The 26,512-nt window shown below is 32.8% G+C and overlaps 1 protein-coding gene across 1 annotated transcript; it reads right to left on the reverse strand.

Annotated features, from left to right (window-relative positions):
- Window positions 1–225: 225 nt before the first annotated feature.
- On the reverse strand, window positions 226–25,579 carry LOC142329507 (pickpocket protein 28-like). The gene is made up of 8 exons (XM_075374182.1): window positions 25,539–25,579; window positions 24,833–25,052; window positions 20,735–21,005; window positions 16,953–17,012; window positions 11,930–12,092; window positions 9,384–9,475; window positions 4,907–5,064; window positions 226–471 (listed from the first exon to the last, which is right to left on the reverse strand). Exons 1-8 carry the CDS (start codon window positions 25,577–25,579, stop codon window positions 226–228), a joined length of 1,251 nt encoding a protein of 416 aa, XP_075230297.1.
- Window positions 25,580–26,512: the final 933 nt, after the last annotated feature.

Raw genomic sequence — 26,512 nt, forward strand, 5'->3', positions numbered from 1 at the left:
ATAAACCTTTTGAATCAACAAGTGGTGCATTAACAATATTATTCCTTCCTGTAGTTAATACTGTTTAGTTTAGCCACTCTTTCTGTACGTAATGTTTTTTTCGGTCTGCTGTCCCAATCGCAGAGAAAACAACAGTAGTTGGTGAAACCAAGTTGAAGACCTAGCAACAGAGCAATTATTTTCATGTTGCCACAGATATTACACTGAAATTCTTCATACTTTATTTTATCTAGCAGAAGTTTCATACTCATTTAAGTTTCTTTCAGATCTGAGGCATAAGCTAGGCAATGATGGAAACGCATTCCCAGTGTGCAAAAGCATGGCTTCCAGACTAGCTTTAGATGAATCAATAAATAAATGCCACTCTGCTGTTTTGTACTCATGACCAAATGATTCCATTACAGACAAAACATTATTACAATAAACAAGTCCATCTTCAAATACAAAGAAATTCTTAAAGTCGTCCCACTTCTAAAAAAAAAAAAAAACATACTTTTGTTTCATGGTGAAGGAAATTCAAACCTTTTAATCGTGAGCCTAAAATTTTTGCCTCCTTTTTTGATAAATTCAGATCTGGTAGATCATTGAGATCCCCTTGTGTTACTAATTGTAATTGACCGGATGAGCACAAAGCTCCATAGTTTGGAAAACCTTACATCAACATTATCTTCTGCCAAATCCTTGGGTTGCTGATCATCGCTAAGTATTGATATTTTCAGGTGGTTTAGGCACAGGAAGTTCTTCACTGTGAGCCATAGGTCTCATGGCAGATGGTAAATTAGGTTATGAAATATTGTACTTTGATTTTGAACTAATGCTGCAATATTAGTCAGACAAAAATAATAATCAGTGGCATGATATTTTGGTTCCTGCCAAATCATTGGAACACCAAAGTAATTGTGCTGAAAACTGTTTGACCAGCATGTAAGGAGTCTGACACAATTAGCACAAAAATGTGAGGGACTCAATGTTTGTCTTTATCACCAACTTTGAAGCCTGAAGAAAGTTCATAAAACTACGTTTCTGAAATTTAAATGTTACTTCACCACAAATGTAGCAAAAACTGTCTGGAGGGGTTTACACAATTTCTAGGCATTTTGAAAAATCACACAATATACAAACAATACAAAAAATATTCACTTCATGTCTTGAATTCAAATGATGAAATGTAAATTTAGAATACTTCATAACTGAGAGGTGTTTACACTGAAATACATATATCAGCACAAGCACACGAAAGATGTATTGATGTCAACAGAGTGAACCCTGAACATAGACTGGCTATGGCTTAGAACCAGTAACTCAGACATTATAATCAAAACAGATGTTGCTTGTGACATCACTTTGACAAATAATGATGACTAAGTCTGTAAAAAAGCCATCTTCTGACTCATTTTACAATTGCGTCATCCAGCAGTTATGACTAATTGCATTGTTCTCTGGTTTTGTAGACCTTTCATAACAAACTAATCATTTTTAAATTTATTTATATATTATAAATCTGTAATACCATAATAACTCCAAACGTTCACCGTTGTGCGGGTCGCAAGAGGTACTTTCGATGTTGTACTGGTGTCGGGATACTTCCAGCTTGGATGTAGTATCGATGACTTGTTGGCAAAGTTGCGGCGGATTCTGGACGGTCTCCCGGGTAACAGGGCGCTTGGTAGCTCTGGACGCTAACGCAAAGTCTTCCGCCTGGGGTTCACCACTCACTGACCACAGAGGCGCTGGTCTCGCACAGCTCGTTGAAGCCAGGGACCTCTACTTGCTTAACGAGGCAGAACAATCGTCGACTTTCTCTTCCGAACTGAGGGAAAGTTACATCGACGTCACCTTTGTGACGGACGATCTGCTTAGGTGTACAAGTAGTTGGACTGTCTGACCCGAGGCCGGTGTGAGTGATCATAGGCTTATAGCTTACGGTGGCAGCCCAAGAGAGTGATCTTAAAATCAGGAAAGGATACGAGTGAGGTCGATAGTTATCAGCCTCTTACCGGCAATCGGCAAGTTGCTTGAAAGGCTGGTTGTGGAACGGCTCTGGGAAAACATTGATATGAACTCTCTTCTAAATCGAGGCCAGTATGGCTTCATTAAAGGGGTTGGTACTGAGGATTGCATCTTAAATGCTTTTGCCGAGATGGAAAGCGCCGACTGTAAATATGTTTTGGCAATTTTTATTGCCATAGAGGCACCTTCCTTGTGTTGGAGTTCTGTCCTCTATGAGTTGAAACGCCGCAATATTCCTGTAGCTCTGCAGGCCATATTACGTGACTACTTGTCTGATCGCATGGCTCTGTTTAAGGATGCGCACCTAGTTGTGAAAAACTCCGTCACCAAGGGAAGCTCGCAGGGCTCCTTTCTCGGTCCCTTGCTGTGAAACCTGGTATTCGAGGGATTTTTGGGACGACATTCCCAGAAGGGGTCACGGCCCAGGCTTTCGCCGATGACTGTTTCCTGTTAGCTCGTGCTAACTCACGACCTAGAAGACTAACACAGCTAGAAGACCGAGCGCAGGCGGCTTTGTCAACAGCAGAGGGCTGGAGGACGTCCAGAATTTAAAGATTTCTGTGCCCAAGTCGAAGTTTATGCTTCTCAAGGGTCCAGACAAATTATCATACAGTCGTAACCCCCATATTAAGTATAAAGACTGTGTAATCAGCCGAGTTCGAGTTCATAAATACCTACGTGTTTTGTTTGATGAGAAGTTGCTGTTCAGCAACCATATTAGGCATGTAGCGGCGGACGCCGTTTCCATGATGCACAAGCTTAGGAGGATTGCCCGAAAGAATTACGGCTATCATTTGTACATGGTGTACCGAGGTGTCTTCGAAATTATGACCTCTTACTCGGCGTTCGTTTGGGTGCATGGGTTGGAAAGAAATCGAACACTTATTCAAAATTTAAGGAGTACCCAGCGCAGAGCCTTAATTGTGTGCACCGTGTTTTTAAAACAACCTCCTACGAGGCTACCACTGTATTGGCAAAGACTCACAATCGATTTAATGGTGAAAGTTCGGGCGGCAGTGTGGAGATTGCGAAGAGACAGGGAGGCCGAGGTTTTTGAGATGCGATTTCAAGCTGGGCCAGTACCGAAGTGTAATGGTGATCTCAATGCACTGGTTCTAAATTTCAAATAGTTGTTCCGCCTGCGGAGGAGGCTTTCCAGCCTTGCGATGGATGCATGGTAGCAAGAATGGCACGTCACGACTAACGGAAGGTCATTGTGTAGATTTATACAGGATCTGGAGGGATGGTATTCCACTCCTTCGTTTTTAAGAGCAACGGGAGCCCGAGCGCGCTCCAACCATGTAAATTTAAACCAATATTTGTTTCGGTTCCACCTAGCAGCTGATGGCTGTGCGTCTGCGGGAAGGTCTAGTCGAGCGAACACATAATGTTTGACTGTCCAACTCTTGGGGGGGCCAGAACTCAGGCCACCCTGGAACTTAGAGGTCAAGGGGAAAATTGGCCACTCACAAGCGGCGAGTTAATGTGGCTAGAGCCGCATTGTCGGACCATGTGGGAGTTCCTTGATACGGTTGCTTTGTTCAGTCGATATCAGTAATTTACCTAAGAGAAAAGATTCCTATCAAGCTGCTGTAGGAAGCTAACGGAGAGATATGGCTGGCTAGCAGCCAGATTAAGACTCCAAGCGCTGTAATGGTGGACAGGTACTTGCTGGCATTCAGCAGCCTAGGCGTGGCGGCGAATTGCTGTCTTTGACGAGATAAATTTAATTATTTGATAATCATATATACGTTTTAGTCGTTGACGGAGTGCGCCTAGCCATTTTAGTGATATATGACAAATGGGCGGTGAGACACGCAAGCGAGTGGTGTATGGTACCACGCTTTAGGTTAGCTCTAGGAGCTAGTTAGGACACTGATCGCTGAACTGTTTCGAGGTTCAGGAGCCGTTTACGGTACAGAAATTCTGTCGAATGGGGTGGTGGCGGAAGAAATGCCAAGCAAACCAATAACATGATTGCATAATTTTCATAACGTACATTGAACAGGGTGAAATTTTAAAACTATGGAATGCAAAGTTGGCGGGAGTTTATTTCTCCCTACTTATCGCAGAACCCGGATAGAGTCCCTTGCTGCTGGATGATTCTAATCGGGCGTGTTTTTAAAAGGGTTATTTTTAAATGGCGGGTCTAATTTTTTAAGTTTTGTTTATTATTTAGTGATTTTAAGACGGATTTAGTTGCATTCCAATCCGTTGTTGAACCAGCGTTATCGAACCCATTTTATGGGTCGACCGCGGAAGGCTAGGCTTATGAAGCCTGTCCTCCCGACGTAATTCCCCTTCAGACCGTCTACTGAAGTCCTTTCGGTGCTAACGCTTCATAGGCTAGCAGGAATACGCCACAACGGGGCACTAACTATAAGGAGGGAGCAATGCGACCCCTACTCCGGAGGAGTCGCAATTGCTGGTTTATTTTACTTAACTTGTACGTTTTAAAAAGGAGAGGTTGTGTAGAAGTTCTTCATCCACTTCTGTTATGGCTGCCTTCCAGGACGCATCTCTGCTGGGCTCTGTTCCGGACTCCAGTCCGTGATGTTGGGGCGAGTAGAGGGTCTTCCTTCGTCTTCATCTTCTTCTTTTATTTCTGCGGTAAAGAATTACTATTAAGGTTCCTCTATACTTAAAGTAAAAAGAAAAGGTGTTTAAGAATAATGTGAAGAGGGCTAAACAGGAATTAAAACGAATTGTAAATAAAAAGACAAGTTATACTATCAATACTGTTTGGAACCTGCCTGAGAACAGATCTTATGATTATTTTATTTATTACACATCAAATTATTTTGTCAAAGTAAGCGATGACAAATCATTTTTTTATTTCTAATTAACTACTTGATTATTAAATTTAACTAAATGTTAATCACCAAACGGTTTTTACTTGTCTTTGAAGTGGTGATAAAATCTTTAATTTTCTTTGTTTTGACTTTTTTACATTCCAAATATTAAAAACTATTCGTATGCTGAGAAAGTATATCAGTTCAAATAGACTAAGGAAGCTGAATCCGAGGAATAAACTCATTATTCCACCCACATTTCCTGAAAAAAAAAAAAATAATAATATCTGTTAGATTGAGATAATAGTTATGTGTCTGCTAGATTGTAAATTTGCACGCATTTGTGAGTTGTAACACTACATTGTGGACATTAATGAGCACAAATTGCCTTGATAAGACAAGTTAGTTGTGATTAACAAGTCTCGTTCATCTCAGTACTTGTCACCAAGTAATAGTTACATAGTCGCTGAAAAAACAATCCTGGTAATTTTGCCAAAAAATATTTTTTGGTTGTTACATGTTCATACTCCGATTAGATTCGTACACTTGTTTACTACATAATGTTGATGGAATTCTTAAAATAAAGTTGATAAAGGTTTGGAAATGTTACGCTTGTCTGATTCTAGCAGATAATGCCGCCGATCAACTTCTGTTCTTCTTGTTTTTTAAGGAAATTGTAGTTACGAGGGAAGTGTTTTGTTATTTCATCGTTGCTTATTTACTTTTAAGTTTCAAGTCTTGAAGTTTATGAACCAAGTCATGAACTATAATTTTAAAATAAAAGTTACCCTAATGTAGGTATATTAATTAACATAATTTGTTTGTAATTATTCAGTCACATCCCACCAAAGGACTGATGATATAGTGTTCAGCTGCAATAGTATTTCGTATACCGAAGTTTATATTTTGTTACGTTTTTATTACTCTGTATTAATACGAGGATGGTCCAAAAAGAAATGAGACTGAATTTCACAGGGTAATTTAAAGCACACAATTGGCCAACTGCAGCAGTTGTAATGCTATACATTTCATATAGTTGTCTACACAATATTTTAGGCGAGCGGATGCATATTTAACTCGTTGGGTTGTGCAATTCTTAACGCCTGACCAAATGGAGTACCGCGTATTTAAATGCGAAGAATTTTCGGCTCGGTACATGAAGGAAGGATAATGTTTTTTGCTTAATGTGGTTGATGAGTATTGGATGTTTCATTATGACCCTGTGATGAAACAACAAAGCTCCCGATGAAATTCAACTTCTTCACCACCTCCGAAAAAACCGAAAACTGCACGAAGCGTGTAAAGTCATGATGATCATCTTTTTTGATCATGATTTATGATTTATAAATATCAGGCATGTACAGGGACGACAATAAATCCTTTCTGGTACACTAGTATGCTGAGGATAGTACTGATTTACTTCAGAAAAAACGTCATGGAAAAATGAAAGAACCTCTGTTCTGTCATGATAATGCGTGTCCCCATGTCGCTTAGATAGTCTGAAAACTTTTGAATGGAAAAAATTAAAATTGTTCCTTGACCACCATACAGCGCAGATCTAGCTCCTTGCGATTTTTGGCTATTCCCAGAAGTGAAGAAGGACCTGAAGGGGCAAACGTTTGTGATGAATATAAAGGTCATAAAAATGTGGAGGCCAAATGTAAAAGATGACGTTTTGAAGGCATTTGAAAGATGGGCGGGATTTCATGTTTGAAAAGTAGATCAAACGCTGGAAGCAGTAGGTTGCACTTAAGAGAGAATATTTTGAAAAGACACGTGCAAATGTAGGTTCAGAATAAAGTCTCTTTTTGAAATACAGCTGTTTTCATTACTTTTGGATCGCCCTTTAGTTTTTATTGATCCATAATGAAAGAGTTGTCTGAGAATGATAGTTTATGATATCGACTGGCGTTTAGCTGAGGATATCTCTCATTAGAGAGCAGAAAACCCAGTTGGACGAGGCTACATTTAAGTCTGAGTGTTGGTTTTTATTTAAAACAGGTTGGCACGATACAGAGCACTACCACGGGATGTTTGAGGTGCGTCCTTCATTACTGAAGACCTTCCCCTTCCTCAAAGGGAGGCTGTTCATCGATTTTGCTTCTTGCTGAGTTAAGAAGTACGTCGATTTTCAGTGGCGTTTTAGGTGTTGTGGGTATGGTCACAGACTAAGTTCTGTGTTCTGCCTGTTATCTGTGCCCACTGCTGTGAGGAGGGACATAAGCGCGAGGACTCCCAAAAAGGCTGATCCTCTGTCGTGCATAAATTGTAAAAGGTTGAGGAAAGATCATAAGCACTCTGATGACAGCAAGGAATGCGGATAATATTTGAGAGCTGTCGAGATGTATTTTAATTCTCTTGGTGGTTAGTTTCAGTCAGTTGAATGCAAAGGGTACTTATATTGTTGAAATTGAGTTAGGTGAAGTGACCTTACATAGTAAGATGTTGTTTTGTTGCAGCATTCGTATATTACATTGGTGACCTGCTGAGTTTTACAGGATGGAAGCGATTTTATTATGGTTCTGATAGCATGTACGCTGTTTTGTGCAGAAGAGAAATAAGTTTTGTCTTCTTATGGCAGCTCTCTAACAATCATCATGTTGTTATTAGGATTGATATTCAAAACTTACATCTATGTGTTGTAAGTTCTTATTTTCATTATCAGGAGACCCTGCTGAGAGTCATCTTGAGGTCTGGAAGAAAATTATTCAGTTTTCAGAGCATAGTTCTATTGTTATTGGTGTCGATGTTAATGCTAAGTCTCTTATGTAGCATAGTAATTATACCGATGAGAGTGGTGAAGCATTTGAAGGTATTGTCATCCAACATGGGTTAGAGGTTTTTAATGTTTCTGGTGAGCTGCCAACATATGCTAGTGTGATGGATGGTAGGAGGCAATTTGCTGGTACCAGTATTGATGTCACAATTGGAAGGTACATTCCCGCATGTGTCTGTGGTTGGAAGACTATCGATTGCTTTAGCGACCATCGACTTACTGTCTTCGAGATTGTTATAGGTGTAATTTCCCACTCCAGCAGGGGTGTTTTCTCCACAGGAAATCCAATTGGCAGAGGTTTGTCACAATTCTTTCAGCCAGGCTCAGGTCTTGGACAGGGATGGTCTTGATCTTGAGGACCTGGCAGGTTGGTTATTGGCAGCTTTCATAGCTGCCGCTAAGTGTTCCACTCCCCACAGTTCAGGTTGGAAGAGGGTGGCTCCTTGGTGGACGATAGAACTTACTGAAGTGAAGTCATCTGCTCTTCGTGTAGAGAGATCCTCTCAAATTGGAAGTGACCCCAAGCGGCGAGCATATTTGGCTTTGAGGTATAGGGAGCTCAGATGTTGTTATTATCACAAGGTAAGGCAGGACAAACATGATTTTTGGCGTCCTTTGTTCAGAAGAAGTAACAAAAGACTTGTGGGATGTTGTTTACTGAGTGCTAGGGCATAAACGAAGAAGGACATTCTTCTGTCTGCTCTCTCGACCAGGCAAAGAGTGATCTTGGAGAAAACTGAAATCCTATGTTCTTTGTTAGATGATCTTTTGTCAGAGATGATTTAGCTGTACAAACTGCTTATCATTGTTGTGTTTGAAATGATGTTGCTTCTCATTGCATGGATGTTTTGTCTTCAGAAGTTACTGAGGCGGAAGTGCATGAGATAATCTGTAGCTTTGGCAGAGGTAAAGCTCTTGGCTGTGATGGAATAAAGGGTGAAGCTCCTTGTTCATCCAATGAATGTTAGTGTATGAATATTCACTGAAGTATTTAACAAATGCTATTTTTCAATCTGTTGGAAAAAGGATATAGTTAAATTGTTGTTTAAGGGGGGCAACAAGGATCCTATTTTTAATTCCTAATATCGGCCTCTAATGTTATTGCCGGTTATTGGTAAGGTCTTTGAGAAGATACTATATCTGCATATTAATGAGAGGTTGACAATGCAACGGTTATTGATGAAGTATCAGTATGGCTTTCGTCCTGGTAAGGAGATAGAAGATGCTATTTTATGAGTTTTAAGGATTGTCAAGTATAGTAGTTTTGGGTGTCTTGAGGATTTTCCTTCACATATCCAGGGCATTTAACAATTTGTGATGGCCTGCTGTACCACTTAATATGAAGAATTAGAGTTTCCTCATAGGAATCTCTTCTCATTCTTTTAAATGGCATTAATTGCAATGATATTTTCATTAATAAATAATGGTAATCCCACTCATTGAAACTACTTCCAGTGTTGTTTAATTTGAATAATTTATGAGAATTTTTTTACAGTATACCTTTATATCTTTAATTTCTAGGCTGCTTCTCCCTTTAACATTCCAGATTTTGTGAAACTATAAGGTTGTTAGGAATGCAGTTTACTGAATTACCCAGTCTCTAGTTCTTTTTGTAATTATTATTTTTTTTAATTTGTTTTTTCATTGATATTAGTAATCTGTGGTAGAATGATTTCCTTTTTTTTAATGTGCCAAGTTATTTTAATCTGGCCACTGATTGATATTAGGTGGTTTAACGTTCTGATTTACTATTTCTTTAATATTAAGAGTGCATAAGGAAATGATTACACAGAAATTATACTTACCTATAAAATCTGAAAATGATATAAATGGTATTAGATTTGCTTGTTGAAACTGTCTTGATACAAATGAGATACTTATTACAGAATATTCATAGCTGCAATCAAATGGAATTTAATAAATATTTAGTATTTAAATAAATAAAATATTGATCACTAGAACAGTAATATATGGAAACAAGGTAATTTTACCTTGTTTTAAAAAAAATAACAAATATAATTACACAATAAACCATCCAGAACCTTAGAGTTTTCAAACACCACACATGATAAAAAACCGTAAAGGAAGCAAATACTAGCATAGATGAAATAGACAGTTGGGGATGTCGATGTAAGAATTATGTTGAAGCTGTGAAAATGAAAGAGAATAGAAAGAAATGTAAATAATAAAAGAAAATTAAGTTGATCTTAAAAAACTTAATTTTTTTGATGCAATAAATATTTCCAATCTGTTTCCTCAGAACAATGAATAGATGTGTCAAATGTCTGTAATTGAATTGAAAGAAAGAAGACCACATAATTTAACTCCTGTATATTCTGTTTTATTCATGCTGGCATCCTGTCACAGCTGCTGATGGATGATAATGAAATGAATTTTTTGTAGCGTGTGAAAAAAGTCCCATGCTTGATTGGTAGTTGAGCCCAGAACTTCTAGAAGAAAGGAAGAGATACCTAAGGTTAACTATTGTGTGGTGTCTTTTTTTTACTATTCCACCACAGAGATTGGCAAAAGGGTAAATACAAAAACAGTAGAGTTTTAAATACAAAAACAATGCAAGAGTTGAGTTGGTAAATAGCCTGACATAATAGTTCCTAAATTATTTGTTTTTCTTCTAGGTTATTATGACACAAAAAACCTACTGTTCATGGTGTTTAGTTTCAAGTCCTTATTAATGATAAACAAACTATGTAACACTTTTCTTGTTACTTACGTAAGGCATATAAATATGTTAATCTAATTGAGTTCAACAGCTGTTTTATAATATATATGTTGTCTATAATACTATTGTTAATTAATTCTATTCAGTTAAAGATGCATTAATAGTCAATTCAGTCCAGTTAAAGATTTAGTTAAGTTAAATCAGTTCAATAACAGATTTATTTAAAGTTAATTCAGTTCTGTTAAAGATGTAACTTAAATGTTAATCTAAATAAAATACTTTAATGTAATACTTCGTAAAATATAAATAATGTACATGTACATCATAATTAACCTCAACAATGTGAAATAAGTTACTAATACAATATTAAAATAAATGAAATTTATCTAAATCTGTTATAAATTGTATATAATAAAAATATATTTTATCACATTAACAAGGTATTTGTTGAAAGACATTAGTGATCCAGTGGCATAAGTTCTGAATATTGGAAGGTGCGTTTAGGCATAGTTATTCTAACACATAGTGTGGAAGAAGTGGTGATCACAGACTCTGTGAAACACTAACACTTAAATATTAATTGTTTCCCCCTATAATAGGTGTAGGGGAGGCAGGTACATGTACTTATTTTCAAAGTCAGTGATACACTAGGATATGATACAGCTTGCATTAGGCTGTGTTTACTTTCACCATCAGTTAACATGAGATGCCCATTACAGCTTCCAAGCTGTACATTAAAATACATATTTTAATTGGGGTCTGAGTCGTATTTCAACCAGCATCCTTGGATTAGAAAAATAGTGATGTTTACCAAGGTATCCTCTCTCTGCAAAGGTCTGGTATATTAGAAATTTATTTTCAGTGATTTGTGATTTACCAGGCATTTCTTAAAAATAACTTTAAGATGAATCCCTCATTAATGACTTATTGATGATGCTTCTTTCTTTATAACTTTTCTTATTTTACCTTTTGCTACTCATTTGATATTGTGATTAATTTGTGATGGTGTAATTTGCATTGTAAATTAGATTGAGAAAAATATACATGAAAAATCTATGTAAATTTTATTTTTATTAAAACTACATTCAGCTTTCTTTTCAAGAAGCATATTAAGTAAATTTATGAAGGTAATTCATCAAGAGGAAACCATGAGTTTATTTGACAAAAAAATGTTTGCCAATTATCTTTAATTTTTATTGGAATAAAGTGGTTGACCAATTATTCCCTAATATGATCTTGTTAATCAATAAATTTTTGTGGACCATATTTGCTACTCATTAAGAAAATTAAAATAAGGGAATTAATTAATTAAGAAAAGTAATAGAAGAATAAGTCACAGTAAATATGCCTTTTTATGATAAAAGTAAAGGATATTTACAGTTTTTCATAATAATAATCTATTAGGGTGACTAGTTTTTTCTTCCCTATTGATTCAAGTCAGTCAGTCAATGGGGAGAGAACTTTACCGGGTCATCCAGAGAATGAATATTATTAAGATAGAATATTTTCCATTAATTGATTCAACTTGTTACTTCTAGTAATGTAAATAAATGGTTTACTTGGTTTAGTAAAATAAATGGAAAATAAAGTATTTGTTGATGTTTCTTTGCTTGAACCACATTAGTTAGTCAAAACAAAAATTGATAAGATTTTTATATGAATCCAACTTACTCATTTGAGAGATTTTTTGTAAGGTTCTTATAAAAAGATCTGCTGGTTATATTGAATGGTGAAGTTTTATGTTGAGTACTGTAATCTATATAATTACAAGATGGTATACAATTACATAGAGTATGAACTTTGTTCTTAGATTTCTTTAGAGCCAAAGATTTTCCTATAACAAAAAAAAAGAATATGTTACGTATACAGTGTAACCCTTAGGTAAATATTTGTAGGCAGATTTTAGTTACTACTAATAAAGTCAATTTTAAATTTATTAAGTATAATAAAGATTGCATGAATATATTTTATTATTAGTCAATGTATAAATGAATTAGTAAGGTGTTTAAATTTAGATTTACACTCGTTCACTGTAACAAAGAGTATTTGCTTGAATAAGTACAATTGCATGAATTGTATTGGATTTGCTTGAACAATTAGCTATGACTGCACCTTTTATAGCTATTTTAAGATGGAAGTATAGGGAAAGGTGTGTGTGTATATATTACACACATACCATACATGTATATATTACATACATTATATATTATATATATATATATATATATATATATATATATATATATATATATAATGTTTTAATGTATGTTCCAACATTTTGTACTGTTTTTGTAGGTTTTCCTTTCACCTAAATTTTTTTTTTCACAATAAAAAATTTATTTTGAAATAAAATGATTCTATAGGTATAACTCACACTTCCTTTGTTTTCATTAGAGATAAATTCTCCTTTTCTATTTTTGGTTCCCAGGCAATAATGACCCATGTTTTGCTGCTTGCAAAATAAAAGAAAAAACTACATTCCTCTGAATGGATTGCATTTTACTCATTTTTCATTACCTCTTTCTCTTACACTTTATTGTTTCTTCTATGAAATGTTCTGTTAGTTCATCTTACATCTACTGTACCTATGTTAAGGATTGGAAACCTGCAGAATGGCAAATTCCGTAGGATTGGTATAGTTTCTGGGGAGCAGCCTACCTATGGAGCTGTCCAGGATCTCTGTTTTCTATCCAGTAACTATGCTATAAGCTATTCAGGGATTACGAAGATTAATCAAATGTAGAACCTTTAAATCAATTCAAAAATTGAGTATAAAATTTATTATTATTGGGTGATAGCAGTGATAAGAAATGTCATTCGCTATTTAATAATTAATAATCATATGGGTCTACATATTTAGTGCTGGCTTAAATCTTTGAACTCTAGTTAGTTTTAAATTTTTTCATGTCCTGTTGGAGCTCTTAAGGTTAAAAGATGTGCATGAAACTTAAAGACTCAATTGGTGATAAATGTGAACTTTATAATCATCAGTTGGGAAAATGGACCAAATGTACTGTTAACTACACTTGTAAAGGTAAAATTTATCATCACAAGTAAGGCCAGATTTTGACAGAATGCATTTATTCATTTGGTCTGAATGTATTAATATTTGTTTCATTGTTATCTAGAAAATTTAAGCATCCACCTATTTCTTAACAAAATGAAAACATGAAGAAGGTGACATGAAGAAATATGATAACATACTTAGCGATTGTCAGAGGACTTAATGGGTTTTCTTTGACAAATATCTCAGAAGCTATCTTTTGTTTTATTAGAATTTTGGAATCTTCCAATAATCAAAATGTGCATCATGGAAGAATTATGTTGAATCATCTGCATAATTACTCCTGCGTCCATTGTGTGGGGAAAACAGAAGTTTATATCTGTGTGTCCTTCCTTTGACTGTTAGATTAAGATATTCTCATATTCTCCAGATAATATTGCAAATATTTTGACTATACTCATTATGATTTATATTGGCAGTTTTTGCCACCACCATAGCATCTACTTGCTTTGTCGTCCCCCCCTTGCCACTATGACCCAACTCTCCTGCTCTCCACATGACTGCATATAAGTTGCCGCGAAAACAGTGCCGTGCTTTCGCAGTGCAGTGTACATATCTTTATAACTGTGATTGTAGGAATATTTCCTTGTGGGTGTGGTTTATTGTAAAAAATGTCTGTAATTTCACTTGATTTACGAAGTCAGAGTAAGAACATTGTGTATTATGTTTATTCTTATTTTAAACATTTAAAAACTTCCAGTGATATTTTTCTAGAGTATTTTTCCAATGCTCAACAAGCTACAGCAGATGCTTCTTGTGTTTCTCTCAGAACTGTTGAGCAAATTACTGCAGAATAAGAGGGCTATCAAAAGGAAAGCCAATACAAAACAAAGGTAAATTCTTTTTCTTCTCCAAAGAAAAAATGACCTCATAATAGACCCGTGACAGATTTGAATGATTTTGATATAGACGATTCGTAGAACCGTCCTAGAGTTCTATGACTATGGAAAATATCCTGCTATATGCAAAATAAAACACATGTTAAAAGAGAAGATTAATTACAATGGTAGCGTGATTTCTTTATGGCGGATTATTAGAAATCTTTGATTTCACTCCAAAATTGCAACAATGGTAGAAAGTTTTTAATGGAAGGCAAGATTTTTTTTTATTATGGGAGGTACTACTTCAAAAAATGGATAATATTTGAAATGAAGAAAATCCACCCTATTACTTACTTAGATGAAACTTGGATAAATCAAAACCACTTGAAAAATTATATTTCGCAAAATTTGTCAAGTACAAGCGGTTTGAATGTTTCTGTTGGTAAAGCTGCCGTTTAAGTTTGTGTCAGCTGGATCAGCCAGGTATGGTTTTATTAATAATGTCAAACTATTGTTTCAATCGAAGAAATATGGTAACTTCCATGACAAAATGAATGCAGAGATTTTTACCATTTGGTTTGGATTTATTTTGTGGATTAGAAAAAGTATGTGTCATTGTGATGGATAACGCAAGTTACCACTCCGGATATAAAGAAAAGGTGCAACTAGCAATACAAGGAAATCTGACATACGGAAATGGTTAAAAGAGTAAGAACACTGACCCTTGTTCTTCAGTTACTAAGCTTGATCTTCTAAATATTTTTAATAACATAGTACAAAATACAAAATTTACAGGTTGATGAGTTGGCAGCAAGTATGGGTCACGAGGGGCTCAGAGAGCTGTTATAGCAGCCCTCTGCGGAGCCATTGTTTGTCTGCACCTGTGCAGATAGGCAATGGTGATGAAGCACGGGACTCTCTACTCCCTGAGCTCAAAGGCAGCCCCAGGGTCGTGTGGTGCTTAATTGCTAAAACGACCTCAGGTGGGGAGAAACTGTGAACTAGGAGTTTTAGTCGGTAGGGTGCGAGCATACATAGGCTCTTAATAACATATAGCCGAACCTATATGAGTCCAACACTCCCCCACTTATGGGGGGTACGTAACTGGCATTTCTTCGCAACATCGATAACAAAAAAAAAAATGTGGCAGAAGACAACGGAGAAGATAATTATGGCGATATCAATGTGGTTCTGAAGAAAGGATGGAGGTGGTAGAAGCAAGGCCCCAAGAGAAAAATAGAAGTTACTGACGATAGTAGTGATGGGAACCTTACTGATGGTACAGATATGGAGAATTTAATGCATGAAATAGAAGAAGTAGAAAAGCTGATTTCTTATATTGTACAAAATACGAATACGAAATGGGAAATCCAAGATTGTCCATATCGAATATAAGATATTGTTAGAGATGTAGAAGTTACGGTGCACACACTTTATGAATTATCATATAATATGTTTAAGCTGAGTACTGACTCACATACACAGACGAATAACTGCCTAAGCCTCAATGACAGAATAGATCAGAGTACCGCGATAAGATAGAGAACGTTTTGGAATCAGGAAGCATTGGAGAGGAAATTATAAGAAACCGTTGGCCGAAGGATATATTGAGGTGTAATGCAGCTGAAATTCATCAACGAATAAGTAATGTGTACAGTGAAACTTCAATGAGTGACAGCAAAGTGCGACAATGGTGCAGGAACTTTAAAGCAGGTTGTACAGATGTTCATGATGCAGGCGATCAGGGAAGGAAGCGAGTGTCAACCGATGATCTCGTTGAGCGAGTGGATGAGGCAATTCGAGAAAATCATAGGTTCACAATTATCGTATTGAGTGATTCGTTTCCTGAAATTTCAAGGTCAGCTCTCTACACCATTGTGAGTGAAAGGCTTCAGTACCACAAACTGTGTGCGAGATAGGTTCCCAAGATGCTGTCCGACCATCACAAAACAATGAGAATGGACGCCTCCCTAATTTTTCTCCAGCGCTACCACAATGAAGGAGAAGATTTTTTTAACAAAATTGTCACAGGGGACGAGACATGGGTCCATTTCGAAACTGAAGAAATAAAAGAACAATCCAAACAGTGGATGCATTCTCATTATCCCAGTAAACTAAAGAAGTTCAAGCGAACTTTCTCCAACAGAAAGTGGTTACTGTGTTCTGGAACCGGAATGGGTGAAATTTGGGTTCTCTTGGTGAAATTCATGGAACGTGGCACGACCATCATTGCAGCCTCATACTGCGTGACTCTTCAACATCTATGAAGGGCAATTCAGAATAAGTGGAGAGGAATGTTGTCATCAGGCATTGTCTTTCTCCATGATAATGCTCGGCCGCACACTGCAGCTGTAACAAAGAAACTCCTGCAGCGTTTTCATTGGGAAGTGTTTGATCACCCACCATACAGCCCGGACTTGGCTCCATCCGATTTTCACCTCTTTGCTCACATGAAACGCTGGCTAAGAGGACAACATTTTGGAGACAGTTTAAAAATTTAATCTGAAAATACTTGTGGCTACAATATTGAGGTGTGTAACACTCCAAATATCAATAAGTTAAAAAAATATTGAAACAAGTGAGCAGAAAATAATTCAGAACTGTCTGAACAAGCATATTTTGAAGATACATTTATTGTTGTGAAACTGCAAGATTTTAATTATTTATCTTCTCTTAATTTGACTATTTGAGTTCTATAATAATAATAATAATAATAATATTAATAATAATAATTTTAATTTAATTGAAATGATGACCATTTTGTTAAATTTTAATTATTTAAAATTTTTTAATTATATTGCATACTCACTGAAACTTTGCCATAAGCATATCCACTTATTAGGACCACAAACAGGTATAGATTTATTACCTGAAAACAAAAAATTATTTTTGTGCTATTATATTTTAATACAAACATTAATTGAATATTTTTTTAAGTATAAATCTTCATTAATTTAAATTTATAGTCAACCAGATGAAGAAGTGTGGTGTGTTGGTTTGTGTATTGTCTGTGCTCACATTTTTAGTTTGAATGAAGCAAAGTTTCCAAATTGTACAGAATGAAGTGTCGAGATGCAAGTTACTCAAAAACGACTCATACATCTAATCAAATCTTTGTTTGTTATATGAGCTCACATTTTTATTTTGAATGAAGTGTTTCTTGGCAAACTACAAGAAGTAGCAAACTGTATTTGCTTGCTTTATTTTTTTTGGAAAATTTTCTTTTGTATGTTGAAAAAATAAAGTAAATTTATTGCAATTCTTTTTATTATTTTTTTCATTCTGCGGCAAAATTAAAAAAAATTATTGAAGTTTTTTTTTAAGCGTTTTTGTTGTTAGTATGCTAAATTCATGAATGTTATTTAGTTAGAATTGGCAAAAACATTTAACAAAATCATGTGTAATGAAACATAAACCATATAATTTTCGCCGTAGGCCTGCCTTTTTTATTTGTTATAATTAAAACATAACTAAATTTTTTTGTAAAAGTTTGCTAATTTTAGAACTCACAATTATTTTGTGTGTAGATAGTAATTCATTTTCTTACTATGAGAACACCTGGATACATTTAACACATTAAAGTATAATGTGCTGATATTATTAAATAATAAAATTTTATGTTGATTTCATGTGTAGTTTTTTTTTAAATTGACGAGATCTGTTATTAATAGTATTCCTTATTTTTAACAACATCTTTTTAACCAATTCAAAAAATTAAACATATCTTGAAATTAAAATTTATCATTAATACATTATTAATGTTTCCTGTACTCTGAACTGGATTGCAGTAATGTGTTCATAAAATTTACTATTTCTTATAGAAAGGGATACATTACTTTTTGTTTTATACTATCTATTCCAGACTCTATGTGGCTATAAATACATGTAAATCACTAAATGAGTTTTATTGATTTATCAAAACAAATGACAGAGTAAATTTTTTTTGTTAACTGTGCAACTCTATGAAATTTGGAGAAAAGGCATAACACGTGTAGCTAGTAATTGGTTTTGGGATTCAAACTAAAACCTTTTAGATAAAATTCTGAGATGCTACCACTCTGACATAGAAGTTGATTTAGCGATACATTTACAGAAATACTCAAAATTCTTTTTCTTGATAATTAATTGATAATAAAACCATATGAAATATTCGATTTTGGGGATCATAAACATAATCTTCAGAGATTTTAACATAAAAAAAAAAAAAAAAAAACATTAGATTCCATGGTAGGAATAAAGAAGTATGAAACATGTCAGTCTTTCAGTCTTTTAAACATGAAGAATTGATAACGGTTCTTTCATTATTTATCAACAAATGAATAAATTTTTATTCTCACTAAAACATAAAAATACATTACATAGATCACATCAATATAAGATAAATTGAATAAATGCATTTGAAGTCTATATTAAATACTTTTTTTATAAATACAAGAAATAATGTTAAGGTAAATGAATAAAAAATTAAACATAAAAATAATTCACGATTGAGAAGCCACTATTGAAAATTATTTTGAGTATCTATTTTTATATATATAGAACAGGATGAGATAAATTGTGTTTTTTTTTTATTTTTAATTAGTACTTTTTAAAAATTCATTGACATAGTAATTGCTTCCATAAAATAAAATAAAATATTTTTAATATTGACAGGAAAATTGTTTAAATGGTTTTGAAAGAGATTAAAATAGCAAAGAAAGAATATAAGCTCCTTTCTCATTAGCTGAAGTATTGTGTTGAATTATATGAAAACACAATATTGTCTGGTTTCTTAAGGGTGGGTATAGTAATTTTTTAAGAATAAATGACCATTTGTTTTAACAAAGATTGCACTTTCATAAATACAGGGATAAGTTACTAAACTTAATTTTCAACTATAGGTTGACATAGTTAATATTTGTAGGTGCTAGATAATGGACTGACAGCCAATTTATGTATCATAAAAACTCATTTTGATTTTATGAAGGTCCATGAGATAACATTATACTTCAGATGGGAATATACATCTGAAGTTATATTTTATATAGATGGGAGTAAGCATAATGCTTATATTAAAGTTAACATGAATTACCTATTTTTATTTCTATAATTTAGGTTTTTATATTTATAATTTATCTTATTAGATACATGATCTGTTTAAAGCATCTGTTACGTATTGATCTGAATGAAATATTTATTTATCTCTTTATGATAAATAAAGAGATAAATAAATTAGATTATTTAACTTTTGACTCATCCTATGCTCAGTTCTAAGTCAACCGGAGATGGCTTTAACACAGTGAAATTGCACTTATGTTGCTTGTGATGTTATTTATTTTATGTTCTGGAGTAAGTAATTTATTAATTTAGTCAGGTAGAGGAATGACATAAACATGATTTTTTTTTGGCTGTCTCCCATGCAGTCTCAAAGAAATGTTCATCTATTTGTTCAGTTACATTAAATTGAACTGTATAAGATTAACTATGTAACAAATACATTAAAAGAATATTAATTAATAGGTCTCATAACTATCATTGGTTTGCATTCATATTTATATATATTTTTTCTTTTCTAACCTGTTATAATCCCATATTTTTTTGGATTCAAGAGATAAAAAAATATATACTATACATATATATTTTATTTTATATAAATATACATACACTAGCCAGTCAGGGCTCACCCTAAGCCCTAGGAGCTTAGAGTGCTTAGGGATTAGGGTGAACCGTGCGAGTCTGAGGGGCTCCCAGGACTGACCCTGTAGACACTTGGGCTTCCAAGGGTTTCAGAACTGAACTAAAGGCAACAGAGCTCACTTTGCTTGCCATTCTTGTTTGGCCAGGACTCCCACATTGTTTCTTACCCTCATGGTTGTGAGAATAATACTGATAAATAAAAATTAAGATGGTATTCAGGCTTCATAGAAACATGAAAAAGGAACTAAATTACAGAAGACAAAATAGTTTTAACTATGGTACTTAAAGACTACAGTCCTTTGACAAGGAAAACTCTACGACATATTCCAATTGCCATGGTTACAGAAATATCATAATTAATTAAATAGATTAATTTTTTTCTTTAATGAATATCTTATACTCACAACTTCATTTCCAAGGGAGCTAGGACCTTGATCTAAGGCTTAAAACCTTCCCTGGGATAACATGAATGTATCCTGCAAATTTGAAAGTGATAGATCGGTTGGTTCTTATGTGATTGTGATACAAACAAATAAAAGACAAAATTTTGCATTTATATTTAAGATTGTTTTACTTTTATCACTTTCTATAAATAAGTTATTGGTTTTTTATATAAATAACTCTTAATTAAAAACGTAATTAATTTTCATTAAACACTTATTTGAGTGAAAATTATAAAAAAATTACCTATATCTTATTTAGTTTTCTCATATCGTTATACAATAATTATAATTAAAAATGTTTACCCACAAAACAGGCTTTTTGGTAGATATTAATTCAAAAAATATATATATTTGTGTGTGTGTGTGCATGAGAGAGAGAGAGAGAGAGAGAAAGAGAGAGAGAGAGAGAGAGAGAGAGAGCATGCGTGCGTGTGTTTTAACCAGAAATAGTAGCAAATAATGATTTACTTACGTGGAAGAAAGAATGTTACACACCCACAGTATTTTAATGCTGTTTTACTCCTGCATTCATTATCACAATTGCGTTGGGTGTAATTAGTATAATATAAAAGATTGCGTTCATTTGGAAAATAGCAATTACGTTTTTCTGGTGACCATGATTTAAGATCTAAAGCATTAACCATACTTGGCTTTACATAAATCCATGTGATATGGCTTGGTTGAACCAGTATGGTTCTGTAAATATATGATGATGGTTCTTCTAATGGGTGGTGAACTATAATCTATAAAGAAAAATTAAATCAGTATATTTTATAACAGGAATATATATATATATTTATAAATTTACAGAGTGATAACGTATAAATTTCTTTCCCTGATAAAACATACAGATTATCTGATGGGATGACACTATTTCTAAAAAAGTGTTAACAAGCACCTTAACATGCTTGAAAATTATTTTATTCCTCAGCTTCGATTGATTGGTATTAACTGCCATTTTACAGCAAGATGAAGATCCAGCTCTGTTGACAAGTGGTTTTTTAAATCAACATGTTGAAGGCAATGGATCAGTAGAGGTAACCACCTAAAAGACCAAACATAACAACCTGCAACAGCTCCCTTTGAGATGAAAAAATATATCCTATTTGTGACTGAGGAATATTGATGAAATGAAGTTGTTGTCAGAGTCTGCTTTTAGAAGTTTGATCCTTCTAAATGCACCTGGAGAGTGATAAAACTGTGAGCCCACAGTAGAGGAGCATATAACTCAAAAAAGGTTTTATGGGTAAAAATGACAAACTAATGAACAATTTAATAAATGTTTGTTTAAACAAATTAACAAAAAATTCATATTTATTTATTTAGATAGAAAGGGAATTTTATGGCCAATCTGTGCACATAAAATAAATATATGTATTGCACTTAAACATTAATTGTGTTAACATTTGTTTAATCTAAATTTAAATATGTTTTTAATATCATTAACATTCAGATTTACAAAAAAATTAAGTGATAATTTCTTTAAAATTTCTTATAACAATTTCATTTTTAATGATGTTGACTCTAGTTATTATCACGAGTTATAAATAAATAACATCGATCAAAAAAATAAAAAATAAATAGATTGGCCCAACATTTTTATTTCTGGTTTTCTGCGAATGTAGATGTTTCACAACCCTGAGTCTAAAAAACACAAAAAACTTATAAATTTATAAAATATGTATGTATCAGCATACATGCATGTATGTGTATCAGCACATATGTTGCTGATATTTTGTAATATATCAGCATTGGCTCAACATAAATTCGTCAAAAGCGAGGGGGTAGTTTATGAAATTTTGAATTTTTACTCCTGTATAGTCACAAAAAAATGAACTTTAGTTTGATGAAAGTATTTATTAATTTAGTTAAAATTCCAAAGTTTTAAGTCAACTGGATTTAGGGATGGAAGATATTAGTTATTGCTTCTAAACAGTTGTTTTCTCACAATCTTGAAAACACATTGACCAAAAATATTGAAATTTGCCACAAATAATTTGGCTATCTATATAAATATATATATATATATCCCAGTTTTGGCCTGATTTTTGACCACATCAGACAAGTGGGTATTATGGTACCCATATTTCTCCCCTCAACTGGCAATAGCTATATAGAGTGTCATGGCAGCTGTTGGCCAAATTTAAGGAATTGATTCAGGACTTCAAAAGAAATAAAGAAGTTCATGTCAACAAAGCCCTTGCTTGATTTTTTCACCTGTCTACCATTTTGTGTATTTTCAATAAAAAAGAATTTCTTAAGAATAAATTGAGATATTTTTATGAAATCTGATGTCTAAATACCCAACACATTTACAAAATAAAAAAGTTTGAAAATTTTTCCTTTGAAAATTAACAAATGAAAGTGATTAAAATTTTATAATTGTTAATAGAAGCGTAAATATTAGTTTCATCGAACTATGTTTTTAGATGAAATGTTAAGTTATTTATTATAAACAAAATGACTCTTGGCTAAAATTGGTTTATAAAGAGTTGAGAGATGGCTGAAATTGTTTTAAAGTGATTGCAGAAATTATGTATGAAAACAGATACAAAATCTTAGTAATTTACAGCTTACATTGTTACCAAAAACTGGGTAAAGTAGTACATGATCAAAATTTTTTTAGATTTCTTCAGTTGCCATTAAACAAATTTTACATTAAGGAGCAAAATATAATTAAAATGTTTCCTTATTAAGAAACTGTACAATGGATTATTATTTGTTTGGATTTTTTTTTTATAATTTGTGATACTTTTATCTCCTTTTTTTAAAATTGTAGCTGTTATAACAAATTTTTTACGATTTATTTATTGAGCAAGTGGTAAATTGGGACTCAGATGTTTTTACCAGAAATTTTTTTTTACAAAATACAGATATACTCAAAATGCATTATAATTTTGATGAGTCATTTTGTCAAGGAGATAAACATTTTTAATAATAATTTATTTTTTTCTCACTTATACTTTTAATACTGTATAATTTTTAATATCATTGGATTAAGGGATCAAATCAGAAAAAAAATGTTCAATGAACATTTGATCTTACGCAATTTTACTCTAAATACTGCAATTAAGTAATTAATATTTAAAACCCCTATGGCGTATATGAAATAAAAATCTGTCACGTACAAGTCGGGAAAGTTATGCAACCTTTTGGTAGTTTTTTTAAGGGTAGTAACCCAAATTTTGACTAAAAAAATTCTTTCGTTTTCATTTATCGATTCTATAAAAGCTGCTTTTTAATGTGGTATAATTGTTTTTTCTATATCTTAACTCTAAATATAAAAAATAAGTATATATATTTAATAGGTTTTTGCTAGATGAAATTTCTTCTTTTTAAACAAATAGTTTGTCGGTTTTTAAGCAACTTTTTTTCTGGTGTTTCAATAGTGACGAGTAGTTCATTATAATCATTTTAAAGCTTATTTTGCTTTCTTTTAGTACAATTTTTACCCACCTGATAGTAGCACTACAATAAGCAGTGCTGTTATTTGTATGTGTGTGGGTTTTTGTTTACTGATAAAGAAAAATACTTCGAAAAAACTTTTGGATTTTTTGGTTTTGTGACGTTAATTATTTACATTGCATCATTAATTACCGTATTCTTATTTACCTTTAGTTATTGGGGATAAATAAGGTGCGTTATTGTTCACACGTGATTGCAGTATTTACGTTATGTATTGGTTATAGGTTTCATTTGCATTTCTTTTTTTATTTGTTTACATTTGTTGTAATTTTTATTTGAATAGTTTATTAGTGAATAAAGTAAATTATAGTGTAGGACCTACAAATACGACGTGCTTCACAAAAACAATGTTTATCTAATCTAATAGACATACAAGGAAGTAATATGGTGTCCAAATCAGACTTTTTGTATTATTTTGCATAGTATGTTCTTAAAACAGTGTAATAATGTAGGAAACATTTTAGTGAAGTAAAAAAATAATTAAAACATAATTAAATTCTGTTAAAACATTTTTAAGAAACATTTCTTAAAAATGTTAATTGGCAGGATTTAATTACTTTCAACATAAATTTTTCTAAAGCTTTACTTGTGCAAAGAATGTATTTAAAAACATCCATAGTGACATAAATTAATTAATTTAAAGACCTAAGAGTAAATTTAATTTGGACAGATTTCTAACACTTTTTGAAGAAAGTTTTTTGCAATTAAAGATTGTCATTAATGACTTTTTTGCATTGCATATTTAGAATGTATTTTGGCAAAAAGTTAATGAGTAAAAAGTTAAAGTAAAAAAAAAAATATTAAACACTGGTGTAGAACGTATTTGCAATATTTGAGATCAACATCTGTCATTTTTGTTTGGTATGTATTTTGAAAAAGATCTCGTGAGACAAAAATTAAAGTAAACAGTTTTGAAACAAAATTCTGTGTAGCCAATGTAGTTCTTGAAATTTTGATAGTGTTCTGTTGAACCCCAATCTTTTTATTAGATAGTAGACAAGAACTGAATAATTTATATGACACAGAGAACCCAGCTAACAACCCAGAAATCATGTCACATCTTTATGGTTAAAAATTACAAGTATTAGTAATAAGCAGCTATTACTCTAAAACCTCTGTTGCCTCGACTACAGCCTTCATCATAATCCCTTGGATTCTGTTTTAATATGAGAAGAGTTGTTCCTGACACACCATCTGCTGCAACTCTCCATGGATAACTATTATAACTAGAAGATTCATAGCCTTTGTTCGCATCCCAGAATTTCTTTTTTGTTTTAAATATATTATTTATGCTTTCATTTCGTTGGTTTTCTAGATCTTTAAATCTGAAAAATTAGAGAAAAAAATTATTTCATTTGGTTAATAAAAGTGTTCCTAATGATTCTAAAGAAATTTCTACCTTAAAATAACAGTAATGAAAATCATTAAAAATATAAAAAAAATCTGTAGCGATTTTTTTACATTAAACTTAAGGTTATAAGGGAAAGAATCTTAACAAAGTGATAATTTTTGTTTTCCCACTGAATTTGTTTAGTTTTTTATAACCATTTTTTTTTCTCTTAGTTGCATAAGTTTGAAATTAAATCAGTTAGTGTTTAATTATTTTAAAATGTTATAAGAGTTAAAAAAATAAGATTTTCCGTTAGATTTTACTTGTCTTTTTAAATTTTAAAAAGCTGGTATTCATAAAAACGACTTTACAACGTATATAACCCTAAATAATATTTATAGATCAATATTTACTGATCAATAATAATAAAAATATGAATGTAATATTACGATTTCTGAATTTGTCTGCACAAACTCCTTACCTAAATGACTCTGGATTATAAACTTGCCTTTTAGTACACATAATAGTGACTGGTATAATTAATTTTACTGTATTGATAAAAATTTTTGGAAATTATTGAATTAAATTTTTTTAATGAAGTTTTGTATGTTTTAATTGTATTTTAGCTTGTTTCTACTGATCGTTATTATAAATGTTTAATTTACTTACATTTCATAGTAGTTACTTTTGAAATTTAATTTATGTGGCATCCCATTCAGAGTATGACATATACCAGTTGGAGTATATGTGGGTTGAAAATATTTCATTACACTTTTGGTAGTGAATGGTAATCTCACTACGTTATCTACAGTCTCGTCCAATGAAGGAACTGCTTCCTGTTAAAAAAATAAATTCTTTGTAAGTGTTAATAAGTACATCTTTTAAAAAAAATAGATTAGGTTAGGTCTCACAGTGGGAGAAGTTCAATACAGAAGAGTGTGGATGTGGTTAATAAGCAATCATTTTTTATAAATATTGGAGAAGCTATTTTCCAATAAGGTATTTTTCTATTAATATTATTATTTCTGAAGGAGGATGAAAAATAAATTATATGTATAATTCTGTTTTTGGTCAGATAAATTTTATAGACTCTGTTAAGGTTTGCCAAGTAAATGAGGGGATTCAATAATAATTATTCTTATTACAGAATAATGATTTCTGTATAACATTTTTCAGTATTTAATGCATTGTAATCTATAAAAAGCATTCAGAATGACAGAGTTCATACCAAAGTTGCCCTATTGGCAGCAGAGGATGAAAGTAAGATTTGGAGACAAAACAAGTACTGAATATGATACTCAGTGCGATGTAAGACAGGGTTGTGTTCTCTCAATTCCCCTATTCAATTTTTACTTAGACAAAGTCTTTAAGGAAGCTTTACGTGGACAACATATTGGGGTAAGAGTGAGTGAGCATATTGGGATAATGCTGATGATACTGTCATCTTAAGTCATA

This window comes from Lycorma delicatula, chromosome 8 (genome assembly GCF_047948215.1).
Source record: "Lycorma delicatula isolate Av1 chromosome 8, ASM4794821v1, whole genome shotgun sequence".
Lineage (NCBI taxonomy): Eukaryota > Metazoa > Arthropoda > Insecta > Hemiptera > Fulgoridae > Lycorma > Lycorma delicatula.

Bases quoted from the DNA above. Each gene is read 5' to 3' on its own strand.
- LOC142329507 (XM_075374182.1), bottom strand. From the start codon at position 25,579: ATGTGTACTAAAAGGCAAGTTTATAATCCAGAGTCATTTAG. The intron at 21,006-24,832 runs GTAATAGCTGCT...TTTTCTTTATAG, and splicing joins GAGGCAACAGAGGTTTTAGA to ATTATAGTTCACCACCCATT. The intron at 472-4,906 runs GTAAAAACCGTT...TTTTTTTTTTAG, and splicing joins TATCACCACTTCAAAGACAA to AAGTGGGACGACTTTAAGAA.